This window comes from Phyllopteryx taeniolatus, chromosome 8, assembly GCF_024500385.1.
Source record: "Phyllopteryx taeniolatus isolate TA_2022b chromosome 8, UOR_Ptae_1.2, whole genome shotgun sequence".
NCBI classification, from domain to species: Eukaryota; Metazoa; Chordata; class Actinopteri; order Syngnathiformes; family Syngnathidae; genus Phyllopteryx; species Phyllopteryx taeniolatus.
This window is the reverse complement of record NC_084509.1, coordinates 21861389-21874808: the sequence shown is the minus strand read 5'-3', so window position 1 is coordinate 21874808 and position 13420 is coordinate 21861389. Positions and strand designations below refer to the sequence as shown.

At 44.2% G+C, this 13420-nt stretch overlaps 1 protein-coding gene across 5 annotated transcripts in view; it reads right to left on the bottom strand.

Annotated features, from left to right (window-relative positions):
- Positions 1-13420, bottom strand: part of LOC133482230 (alpha-2-macroglobulin-like protein 1) — a 58617-nt gene that overhangs the window by 42726 nt on the left and 2471 nt on the right. Inside the window, exons 1-3 of one of the 5 annotated variants that reach the window (XM_061782145.1) lie at positions 8506-8638; positions 7389-7649; positions 2353-2428 (exon numbers count right to left, since the gene is read on the bottom strand). In XM_061782145.1, the coding sequence (XP_061638129.1) occupies positions 2353-2428; positions 7389-7488 (176 nt within the window). In that variant the 5' untranslated portion in view covers positions 7489-7649; positions 8506-8638. Of the gene's footprint in view, positions 1-2352; positions 2429-7388; positions 7650-8502; positions 8639-13420 lie in introns of those variants that run through there. The other 4 variants (XM_061782143.1, XM_061782144.1, XM_061782146.1 and 1 more) reach the window with 4 other exon arrangements.

The window sequence follows — 13420 nt, the reverse complement described above, 5'->3', positions numbered from 1 at the left end:
GAAAAAAACTCTAAGCACTGGCCAGCTAGGAAGGGGCCACGGGGTAGTGGACCCTGTCCGGTTCACCGCTGCCTGGCAGCGCAAAATAACACAAAACACATTACACTTCAGAGAAGATGTATTTTTCTGAGTTGTTGGCATAGTTTGATGGCCAATTCCACACTATATTGGTAGTACTGGGTCAAGTTAATGGATGAGGAAGTGGCAGTTCCTTACAGGTCATCGGCTCAACAGAACATAAATAGAGCTGTTTGGTTTTCAGCTGAATAGTTAACATTGTTTTTATTTTTATTATAACATTAAATTGGAGCATCCCTTGACAGAGAGACAATGTGCGTGTATATCATGATATTTCCATATTGTTTTATTTTTAGGGCTCCTCCTCCTTAATTATCACCATGTCAGGGTCTAACATGCTCATTGGCTTCCTGTTAAACGAATTAATTGGAATTTAGTACGTGTGTTTCTGTGTTTGTGCTCCTGCGTGAGTGTGAGCCTGCTGCTCTGCAGCATTTTTGAATAAATGCTTTAATTATTATGATGACTTGTTTTGACTGTCTCTCAGTGCCCAGTTCCCCATCACAAAGATGAAAGGAGAAAGTGACTCACTCTCCTCAGGGAACACTTATCAAAACAACATGACAGCCATCATTCAAACACAGCCCTTTACATCTGTACAATCTTATACGTCTCCAGCCTCTTGTTTTTTTTTAATCCTTATTGTCTTCTGAGACATAAAGACATTGAGAAAAACAGTCACTGAGCAATAAAAGGTTGTAAGTAATCTGGTAATGCCGGTACAATTTATTTATTTTTTTGACAATTGTGCAAAAAGATGCAGAGTCCTCTAGCGATTAGAGCAGTTTGAATGACTAATAGAGCAATAGCCCACAATGACCATTGGCAAAGGGTGCCGAGACTTCAAGAAATGTATACAGTTTAAAGTCACTAGTAGTGCGATAATCTGGGACAATATTGATTGTGCAAATGTTTCAGATGCTCCTCAGGCACATGAGTGGCCAGTATTGGTCAACAGCAGATATGGAAATAGTGCAGCGTGGCGAGACTACTACAGTGAGTGCACGAGTAATGTATAATTGGCCCGACAGAAATGTGACAACAAACTCTGACCAGGCTTTCAGGTCCCGCATCGGGGAAATCCCAGTCCGTGCCCAGGGGCCCGAAACTTATCGCAACCCCCCTGTCAGAGGAAGGCGGTGACATTACCCTGAGGCAGACAGCAAGCCAATGTCATCTATCGGCCAGACCAGCTTGTGTGACCGGCTGGGTCGGCGAATACCAACCCAGTCTACTCTTATTGGTTGCTTGTGGGGAGTGGGTTCCATCAGGAAATCAACGATAACCTTTTATGTAATTCAAAAATGGTTTTGCGTGGAGAAAATGACGAAACAATGTAATTGTTATAAGGAAAAACCAAACATACTAGGAAACAAATTGAAAATTATTCTTTATTTGCAAAAACGTTCCCTTAGGTTTTTGTTTCATTTGTGCAATGTAAGATGTATGTTGCTATAATTCTCCATTTCCTTCATTTCAATTATTCTTTGCTGTTGCTTTATTCACTCCAGTGTGTTTTTGTGATTTGTTGTGTGTTTTGGTGGGATTGGGGGGGACAAAGAGGGTCTCGCACAGGGCCCCATTCATGCTAAAACTGCCACTGACCATACCACACCAAAACATGAACAGAAAGTGTAGGAAACCATTTTTGCTTATGAAACATAATCAACTTTATTCACCTTTATGAAGAGAAATTGTATCACTCTTTCTGTTCTTTGTAACGTTAGCAAAGCTCTATGAAAAAAACTCTCAGCACTGGCCAGCTAGGAAGGGGCCACGGGGTAGTGGACCCTGTCCGGTTCACTGCTGCCTGGCAGCGCAAAATAACACAAAACACATTACACTTCAGAGATGTATTTTTCTGAGATATGGGCATAGTTTGATGGCCAATTGCACACTATACTATATTGGTAGTAATGGGTCAAGTTAATGAATGAGGAAGTGGCAGTTTATCGGCTCAACACAACATCAATAGAGGTGTTTGGTTTTCAGCTGAATAGTTAAAAAAACATTTTTTTATAATTATAACATTAAATTGGAGCATCCCTCGACAGAGAGAGAATGTGAGTGTATATCATTATATTTCCATATGGTTTTCTTTTTAGGGCTCCTTCTTAGGGAACCTCTACCATGAGTTAACACTGGTTGGTATGAATTACCGTAAGTATTTTGAATGGTTTTGAATGAAATGTCTGAATTAATCCCCTTCTGGTTCAACCTCAGACTGGCTTCTAAACAGCAGTCACTTACTTTAAGTCTCTGTCTACAACTTACCCGCATTGCTCACGCTCTCTCTCCGTCTCTCTCTCAGGCGGTAGCTCCAGCTCTACCACGGGACTCTCAGAAGGTGCTGAGGGAGCAGAGAGAACATTGTTTGAACTGCAGCAAAACACAGCTCCCGTCAGCTCCCAGATCAAAGGAACTCGATTACCAACAATCGGCTGTAATGAGACCGCCATGACTTGAAAATGCTGGGACAGCTTGGTTTCCTCACATTGCAATGTTGTAATGAGAGACTGTGGTGAAAAGACAACAGTAATCGAGTAATATGGGTTTCTCCAGATGTGAACTCATAGACTCTTCAGGCAACCTTGCTTGCATTTTACACAGGGCCTCACATAATATCGCAGGAAGCTTTCGAGTCACCATGGAGGAATCTCATGAATATCAGGCATGTTTGTTGAAGGACATTTCATTTAAGAGCTGATATGAAGCCATTTTTCATAGTGTTCTTGATAATAAAAAAATTTACTGTGAATACAATTATGCATGTAAAATAATATTTTGGCTGTATGTATTCTTCAGCAAATGTACCTTTATTGGTACCATGCAAGCATTAAAATAAACAAGAAATTGAAAAAAAACAAGGTTTGTCTCACAATGTTTTCCATTACTGTATTTAGTTTAAGTCAAAATCGTTGTAAATAGTGGACTTTTTCCATTTCATCATGTTAAGGCATCAGATGGCAGAGAGCTGCTTTGTGCTAAATGCTAAAAATGTGAAATACACAAAGTCAAACGATCAAATGTTGAATAGAAGTGTCATGTACTGCCCTGCAGTTCCCTTACTGGAGCCTGGATGGCGCTTTGCGTCCTCTCTCTCTCCCCCCTCCCCTCTCTGTTTCAGCACCTGTCTCCAAATACGCCACATCACCACCTGCATATAAGCGTGCCTGTTCCTGGAAATCCTCCCCTAAGTATTGCAGTTACTTCTAGCGGTACCACGGCCCGCTTGATTCAAGTAAGCCACACTATTCTCCGTTCCCTTTTTTGACTCGTGTTTCCTTGTTCTCAGTGTTCTCCTGTGTTCCTGACCCACATCACTCCTGCCACCAAGCCAGCCGCCTGTCCACGCCACTGCCTGCCAACGCACGCAGGAACACCTCCATTACATTCCAAAATAAACTGTTCATCACAATCTATCTGCCTCCGCCTGCTCTTGGGTCCAGCTCCTCTCCATACGTGACAAAAAGTGTACTTACTAATCACTAAAGATGTGGTCTTTGTAATATTACTTATATTATCAGAATACATATATTTTAGAGCTCTTCAAGTCTGATTCATTAGTTTTTTTTGTTTTTTGTTTTGGTTGTTGCATTTGCAGTTCACTTCAATAATGAATATGGAAATGTACACTCTATGTATCATTGTATTTTGTCTCAAACATCTCATGCAGTAAATGATAATATCACAGGAAGAAGATGTGTCTATCAGCAGGATATTTTTGATATTCTACCTTGCTCCCAGAGTGCCAGTGTAATTATCACCATGTCAGGGTCTAACATGCTCATTTGGCTTCCTGTGAAACTAATTAATTGGAAATCAGTATGTGTGTTTCTGTGTTTGTGCTCCTGTGTGAGTGTGAGCCAGCTGCTTTGCAGTATTTTAGAATAAATGCTTTAATTATTATGATGACTTGTTTTGACTGTCTCTCAGTGCCCAGTTCCCCATCACAAAGATGCGAGGAGAAAGTGACTCACTCTCCTCAGGGAACACTTATCAAAACAATATGACAGCCATCATTCAAACACAGCCCTGCACACTTGTACAATCTTATACATTACCGGCCTCTTGTTTTTTTTTAATCCTTATTGTTTTTCCCTTTTTTTTTTGAGACCCATCTTCAAACAACAAAAGATTAACAAAGCGGCAGGCCCAGACCTTGTGTCCCCATCCTGCCTCAAAGTCTACGGACCAGCTCGCTCCAGTCTTCATACAGATCTTCAATAGATCTCAGTAACTGTACAAAGTACCATCCTGTTTCAAATGCTCAACCATCATTCCAGTCCCCAAGAAACCTACAATCTTGGGTCTGAATGACTACAGGCCTGTCGCCTTGACATCTGTGGTCATGAAGTCCTTTGAATGCCACGTGCTGGACTGCCTCAAGAGCATCACAGGTCCCCTGCTGGACCCCCTGCAGTTTTCCTACAGAGCAAACAGGTCTGCGGATGATGAAGTAAACATCAATATCAGAATCAGAATCATCTTTATTTTGCCAAGAATGTCCAAAAAACGGCGGCACGGTGACCGACTGGTGAGAGCGTCTGCCTCACAGTTTTGAGGACCTGGGTTCAATCCCCAGCCCCGCCTGTGTGGCGTTTGCATGTTCTCCCTATGCCTGCATGGGTTTTCTCCGGGCACTCCGGTTTCCTCCCACATCCCAAAAACATGCATTAATTGGAGACTCTAAATTGCCCGTAGGTGTGAATGTGAGTGTGGATGGTTGCTTGTTTGTATGTACCCTGCGATTGGCTGGCAACCAGTTCAGGGTGTACCCCGCCTCCTGCCCGATGATAGCTGGGATAGGCTCAAGCACTCCCGCGACCCTTGCGAGGATAAGCGGCTCAGAAAATGGATGGATGGATGTCCAAAAAACACACAAGGAATTTATGTCCAGTAGTTGGAGCCGCTCTAGTACGACAACAGACTACTTCTGAGACATAAAGACATTGAGAAAAACAGTCACTAAGCAATAAAAGGTTGCATGTAATCTGGTAATGCCGGTACAATTATTATTTTTTTTGACAATTGTGCAAAAAGATGCAGAGTCCTCTAGCGATTAGAGCAGTTTGAATGACTAATAGAGCAATAGCCCACAATGACCATTGGCAAAGGGTGCCGAGACTTCAAGAAATGTATACAGTTTAAAATCACTAGTAGTGCGATAATCTGGGACAATATCGATTGTGCAAATATTTCAGATGCTCCTTAGGCACATGAGTGGCCAGTATTGGTCAACAGCAGATATGGAAATAGTGCAGCGTGGTGAGACTACTACAGTGAGTGCACGAGTAATGTATAAATGGCCCGACAAAAATGTGACAACAAACTGACCAGGCTTTCAGGTCCCGCGTCAGGGAAATCCCAGTCCGTGCCCAGGGGCCCGAAACTTATTGCAGCCCCTCTGTCAGAGGAAGGCGGTGACATTACCCTGAGGCAGACAGCAAGCCAATGTCATCTATCGGCCAGACCAGCTTGTGTGACCGGCTGGGTCGGCGAATAACAACCCAGTCTACTCTTATTGGTTGCTTGTGGGGAGTGGGTTCCATCAGGAAATCAACGATAACCTTTTATGTAATGCAAAAATGGTTTTGCATGGAGAAAATGACGAAATGTAATTGTTATAAGGAAAAACCAAACATACGAGGAAACAAATTCTAAATTATTCTTTATTTGAAATAACATTCCCTTAGGTTTTTGTTTCCTTTGTGCAATGTAAAATGTATGTTGCTATAATTCTCCATTTCCTTCATTTCAATTATTCTTTGCTGTTGCTTTATTCACTCCACTGTGTTTTTGTGATTTGGGATGTGTGTTTTGGTGGGATTGGGGGGGACAAAGAGGGTCTCGCACAGGGCCCCATTCATGCTAGAACTGCCACTGACCATACCACACCAAAACATGAACAGAAAGTGTAGGAAACCATTTTTGCTTATGAAACATAATCAATTTTATTCACCTAAAAATTCCAGTGAATGCAAAGGCTGAAAAAGATGTGGTCTTTGTGATATTACTTATATTATCAGAATACGTATATTTGAATGATACAGTACAAATATTTAATCAGCCTACAGCTCTTCAAGTTCGACTTAAAGTGATTAGTTGTTTTTTTTGTTGCATTTGCAGTGGAAATTCAATATTTTACTTTCTCACTGTAATAATGAATATGGAAATGTACACTGTTTGTATCATTGTAATTTGTCTCAAACATCTCGTGCAATAAATGATAATATCACAGGAAGAAGATGTGTCTATGAGCAGGATCAGACTCTATATTTGATATTCTTCCTTGCTCGCAGAGTCGCAGTGTAATTATCACCATGTCAGGGTCTAACATGCTCATTTGGCTTCCTGTGAAACTAATTAATCGGAATTTAGTATGTGTGTTTCTGTGTTTGTGCTCCTGTATGAGTGTGAGCCTGCTGCTCTGCAGTATTTTAGAATAAATGCTTTAATTATTATGATGACTTGTTTTGACTGTCTCTCAGTGCCCAGTTCCCCATCACAAAGATGAAAGGAGAAAGTGACTCACTCTCCTCAGAGAATACTTATCAAAACAATATGACAGCCATCATTCAAACACACATTCCCAGGAACTTGAAGGTCTCGACGGTAGACACAAGGCAGTTGGACAGCGTGAGGGGCAACTGTGGCGAAGGATGCCTCTTGAAGTCCACAATACTCTCTACAGTCTTGAGATTGTTCAGCTCCAGGTTGTGTCGGCCTCACCACAGCTCCAGCCGTCAATACGCAGACTCATCACCGTCTTTGATGAGGCCAATGACTGTGGTGTCGTCTGCAAACTTCAGGAGTTTGACAGCCGGGTGCGTTGAGGTGCAGTCGTTCGTGTAACGAGAGAAGAGCAGTGGAGAGAGGCCACAACCTTGGGGCGCCCCGGTGCTGGTGGTGCGTGTAGATGAGGTGGCCTCCCCCAGCCTCACCTGCTGTGTCCTGCCCATCAGGAAGCTGTAAAACCACTGGCAGATGGCAAGCGAGACGCTGAGCTGGAGAAGCTTGGAGGTGAGGAGTTCAGGGATGATGGTGTTGAACGCAGAGCTGAAGTTCACGGACAGGATCCTCGAGTAGGTCCCTGCGCCGTCGAGGTGTTCTAGGATGAAGTGCAGTCCCATTCCAAGATGGCGCATACCTGTGTGGACGCCTCGGTTTCGCACTCTCTAATATTGTTTATGTTTTTGTGTTTTCGTTCGTCTATGGAGACATTCCGCGACTTACATCAAGGAGTCTCCTCCGGACTTTCTTTCACCAACTTCCGCAAATCCCATCAGTTTTTTCCCCGAGTTACTCACCGGAGCAGCGACTGCGGTCTTTGGGGCATGGAGACGGAGGCCACAGAGGGAAGCGACCCGGCATCCAACTGAAGCTCCGCGAGAGGATACAGATTGGCATTTCCGAATCTATGCTCCCGAGGCAACAAAATGGACGAGCTTCATCTTCTGATGAAGACCAGTAAAGACTTCAGACGTTCCGCCGCCCTGTGCTTTACGGAGACTTGGCTTTGTGAGGCTGTCCCCGATGGCGCCGTCATGCTTCCTGGCTTCCATCTACACCTGGGCAGACCGAGTAATGGAGTTATCGGGGAAAACAAAAGACTTCTATATCAATGAAAAATGGTGTACGGACATCACAGAGCTCAACACACTGCAGCCCACATTTTGAGTTTTTGAACTGTAAGCCATTCTACTCGCCTCGTGAGTTTGCATCTTTCATACTTGCCGGTGTTTAGATTCCGCCTCAAGCTCACACGAATGTCACACTGCTAATGCTCGCTGAACAAGAAAACAAAATTGAAAAAAAAACACGCGGACTCACCTCTCATTATTTTAGGGGACTTTAACAAAGCTAAACTCAATCACGAACTCCCTAAATACAAGCAGCACATCGACTGTCCTACCAGGGAAAATATAATTTTAGACCACTGCTATACTACGCTAAATAACACATACCGTGCCATACCTTACGCAGCCCTGGGCTCGTCTGATCACTGCTTAATTCACTTAATACCAACATACAGGAAAAACTTAAATGCGCGAAGCCTACAGTGAAAACATTGAAAAAGTGGACCAACGAAGCAAAGATAGAACTTCAAAGCTGTTTAGACTGCACCGACTGGAGTGTCTATGAAAATTCAGCTGGAAGCCTGGATGAATATACGGAGACTGTCACATCCTATATTAGTTTCTATGAAGATGCGTGTGTACCAACAAAGTCATTTCGCACATTCAATAAAAGCAAGCCGTGGTTCACTGCCAAACTTAAGCAACTTCGCCAAGCTAAGGAGGACACATATCAAAGCGGGCACAGGGCCCTGTATAATCGCACCAGAAACCAGCTGACTAAAAAAATTAACATTGCAGAGAGAAACTATGCAGCAAAATGGAAAAACAGTTTAGCTGGGCTCACCACCTGTGGAAGGGGCCATAGGGGTCGGGTGCAGTGCGAGCTGGGCGGTGGCCGAAGGCGGGGACCTTGGCAATCCGATCCCCAGCTACAGAAGCTGGCTCTCGGGACGTGGAATGTCACCTCTCTGGAACCCGAGCTGGTGTGTGAGGTCGAGAAGTTCCGACTAGGTATAGTCGGACTCGCCTCCACGCACAGCTTGGGCTCTGGTACCAGTCCTCTTGAGAGGGGTTGGACTCTCTTCCACTATGGAGTTGCCCACGGTGAGAGGCGCCGAGCATTGTGTGGGTATACTTATTGCTCCCCGGCTCAGCGCCTGTACGTTGGGGTTCACCCCGGTGGACGAGAGGGTAGCCTCCCTCTGCCTTCGGGCGGGGGGATGGGTCCTGACTGTTGTTTGTGCCTATGCACCAAACAGCAGTTCAGAGTACCCACCCTTTTTGGAGTCCTTTGAGGGGGTGCTGGAGAGCGCTCCCGCTGGGGATTCCATTCCAAGCATAAGGGTGTCCACACGTGCACTTGGCACCAGGACACCCTAGGTCGTAGTTCGATGATCGACTTTGTGGTTGTGTCATCGGACGTGCGGCCGCATGTCTTGGACACTCGGGTGAAGAGAGGGGCGGAGCTGTCAACTGATCAGCACCTGGTTGTGAGTTGGCTCCGATGGTGGGGGAAGATGCCAGTCTGACGTGGAAGGCCCAAACGTATTGTGAGGGTCTGGCGGAATCCCCTGTCAGAAGGAGTTTCAACTCCCACCTCCGACAGAACTTTGCTCATGTTCCAGGGGAGGCGGGGGACATCGATTCCGAATGGACCATGTTCCGCACCTCCATTGCTGAGGTGCCCGACCAGAGCTGTAGCCGTAAGGTGGTTGGTGCCTGTCCTGGTGGAAATCCGCAACCCGTTGGTGTGGGATGCCGTCAAGCTGAAGAAGGCTGGCCAAGCGGAATGCAGCTTTGGTGGTCGCTGAAGCAAAAACTCTGGCATAGGAGGAGTTTCCTCCGCAGGGTGTCCGGGCTCTCCCTTAGAGATAGGCTGAGAAGCTCGGTCATCTGGGAGGATCTCAAAGTAGAGTCACTGCTCCTCCACATCGAGAGGACCCAGATGAGGTGGCTGGGGCATCTGATTCGGATGCCTCCCGGACGCCTCCCTGGTGAGGTGTTCCAGGCACGTCCCACCGGGAGGAGACCCCGGGGACGTCCCAGGACTCGCTGGAGAGACTACGTCCTTCGGCTGGCCTGGGAACGCCTCGGGATCCCCCCGGAAGAGCTGGAGGAAGTGGCTGGGGAGAGGGAAGTCTGGGCGTCCCTGCTAAAGCTATTGCCCACGCGACCCGACCTCGGATAAGTGGTAGAAAATGGATGGATGGATGGATGGATTTTCGCACCCCACACCCACACCACCGACCACAATCACACCTCTGATTTCTGCGTTGACCATCCACGAACAGGATGCAAGACTCATCTTCAAACAAAATGCCAGCCATCATTCAAACACAGCCCTGCACACTTGTACAATCTTATACATCCCCAGCCTCTTGTTTTTTTTAAAATCCTTATTGTTTTTCCCTTTTTTTTTTAGACCCATTTTCAAACAACAAAAGATTTAAAAAGCGGCAGGCCCAGACCTTGTGTCCCCATCCTGCATCAAAGTCTGCGCGGACCAGTTTGCCCCAGTCTTCACAGAGATCTTCAATAGATCTCTCATTTACAAAATAAAAGTAGGGCTGCATTTCACAATAAGAGCAAGCACCGGGTAAATAAGGAGAAACGTGTTCAAATAAAATGCTCAACTTAAGAAAAATAAAGTTTGTGTTTCCCCTTTTCTGTTTGACATCTTGGCACAACAGTGAAGTCTCTTAACAATTTCACACATTTAATTGAACAAATCTTAACAACTGAACCGTTTTAGAGGTTATGTTTGTTCAAAAAACTTTCTTTTGTTTCATAATGGCGTTTCACATATTATATGCACTTTTAAAAAGTGCTCCAAGTGGGAACTTCCCACTGAGAAAGCAAAGCAAAGCATGGCAACGCAAATTTATTTATGTAGCGCATTTCATACACAAGGTAACTCAATGTGCTTTACATGAATAAAAGCATTTGAAACCAAAGAAAGGAAAAACATCTTAGAAACATTTAAAACTGGAGGATATTTGAACAGTACCGAAGTCAGAATTATTTTGAGAGGACCAAGTGTTTTGAGATCAGTAATCAAGCCAACCATTTTTTCTTTGTATTTTTCATCAAAGGAATTCCTTCAGCCATTTGTGCGTTTATGAGGGTTTTCCTTCTCTTGTCAGACAATAACCTGTCTTTGGTTTACAACAGGGGTTCCGGTCTTCAAAGAGGACTGTTTGGCATCTTACAAGATAAGGGTACTATTTGTTCACCTGGCCAGTCTGTTAGTCGCCAGCGGGTGGGTGTGGGTATTTCACGGACACAGAGTGCCACCTTGTGGCCAATAGAACACTCCAAATATGGTCATGCGGAGCGTCCACATTCCGGTTAAACCCAGGGGCTGGGTTAATTCCACGCCCAGATAATTAAACCTTTATAAACTGGCATCCAGGTGTTTCGGGGGCTTTTTTCTTTGTTCTGGCCTTGTAAGCAGCTGCTATGACACGAAGGCTTGTTCAATAAATCTAATTAGCCCAAAAGCCGCGGTGTCTCGAAGTTTTCATTCATTCCTGCCTATTGGAAGCCGGTGTTCTCCCGGGGGACCACCGACTCAGAACCACAGGTGAAAAAATCCACTGCAAAACAAAGTGAGAAAAAAAAGAATAAAAGTACAATTAAAACAGCGCGCAGTGCAAGAAATATCATTTAAAAGTGGAAATGCTCTTAAAAGGATGAGAAAAAAAAAGAATTTATAACCTGGATTTAAAAACATTCACACTTGGGGCTGATGTAACTTCTGCTGGCAACTTATTCCATTGTGTGCAGCATAATAGCTAAATGCTAATTCCCCATGTTTGCTTTTGACTCTGTGCTCCACTATTTGACCTGAGTCTGTCGATCTCAGAGCCCTACTGGGTTTATATTCCTTAGCATTTCTTACATGTATTCAGTTCGTAAACCATTTCGTGATTTATAGACCTGTAGCAGAACTTTAAAATATATTCTAAAGCTGACCTGTGTAAAGACTTTAGAATTGGAGTAATATGCTCTGACCTCTTTGTTCTGGTCAGAACCCGACCTGCAGCATTCTGAATGAGCTGCAGCTGTTTAATGTTCTTTTTGGACAGTCCAGTCAGAAGACCATTACAATAGTCAAGTCTACTTGAGATAAAAGCATGGATGAGCTTCTACCGGCCTACTCTGCCTCTGATTGGCTAGCACCAAGACAGGACTCGTACTTTTAGTGGATAATGATTCACTGAAGCACTTCAGCAACACACACCTATACGACGGTAGCAATGCTATGCGTCTGTGGATGCAGATTCACCATATTTTATGCGTTGCTGCTCATTTTTGTACGTCTCAGACGTGACGTCAAACAAGATCCCTGCTCAAGGGAGCCCGCGTCCCACTACTTTGAGAATCACTGCTCGAGTGGTACGTGAAAGAATAAAAAGAAATGTTAAAAGTGTGCAAAATTTGACAGTGTCTTGAACTTTTCTTATAATCCAGTACAGTAAGTACATTTCAGTTATATTTAACTGTTATAACAGTTTAACTGTATAACAGTTCAGTTATATTTAACTTTTAAGTACAATAGATTTGCATTTAATTTATTGAGGTAACATTTACATTTAAGCTTTATGTGTAATGCATTTTCATTGAATCAGTATTTAAGATTTTTTTTATTTTCCAATAATTAAGTGCATTGTTAATGTTCAAGCTGTCGACATACTGTACAGTGGCTTCACACAGTGGCTGCTCTGAGTGCAGCTGGGAGCAGGGGCGTAGTTTTGGAGGCACTTTGTGAATCTGTCCTCACCACAATTTTACCATACATCCATCCATTTTCTGAGCCGCTTCTCCTCACTAGGGTCGCGGGCGTGCTGGAGCCTATCCCAGCTGTCATCGGGCAGGAGGCGGGGTACACTCTGAACTGGTTGCCAGCCAATTGCAGGGCACATAGGAACAAACAACCATTCGCACTCACACTCATGCCTATGGGCAATTTAGAGTCTCCAATTCATGCATGTTTTTGGGATGTGGGAGGAAACCGGAGTGCCTGGAGAAAACCCACGCAGGCACGGGGAGAACATGCAAACTCCACACAGGCGGGACCGGGGATTGAACCCGGGTCCTCAGAACTGTGAGGCTGACGCTCTAACCAGTCGGCCACCGTGCCGCAATTTTACCATCCATTACAACAAATCTTGTCATAAAGTTTTTCCTGATCTGTCCTAGAATGCATTATGAAGAGTCACCACACAGACGACCAAACACACACACACAGCAGATGAGATTGACGCAAACTAGCCTGCAAGAAGCTCAAAACCTCGCAAAGATTTTCCAAAACAAGCATTGTAAACTGTGTAAAACTGTCACTCATTAATATTGCGGCCAACTTAAATGGTAAGGGATAATTTGAAATGAGTTGGTGATTTTTGACATTAATATTATTACCCACAGGTCTTTCAGATCAGAAGTTAAGAACATTTAAATCCAAATAACAAAAAGGGCACGGTGGACGTCTGGTTAGAGCATAAGTACAAGTAGCCATCCCCAAGCTCCACCACAAGTCTTCCTGGCCCCACAGGGATCAATAAAGTTTTCGAATGTGAAACGGAATGGTAATACTTGGGTTTTAAATTGTGAAAAAAGTACAATATCACCGTCAAAAGTCATTGATAAAATCAATGCCTACCTAAATCCTTATTAAACACACAGTCAATATCAGGTTTATTACATGTTATGATTTAATTAGTGGCACGGTGGGCGACTGGTTAGCACATCCGCCTCATCGT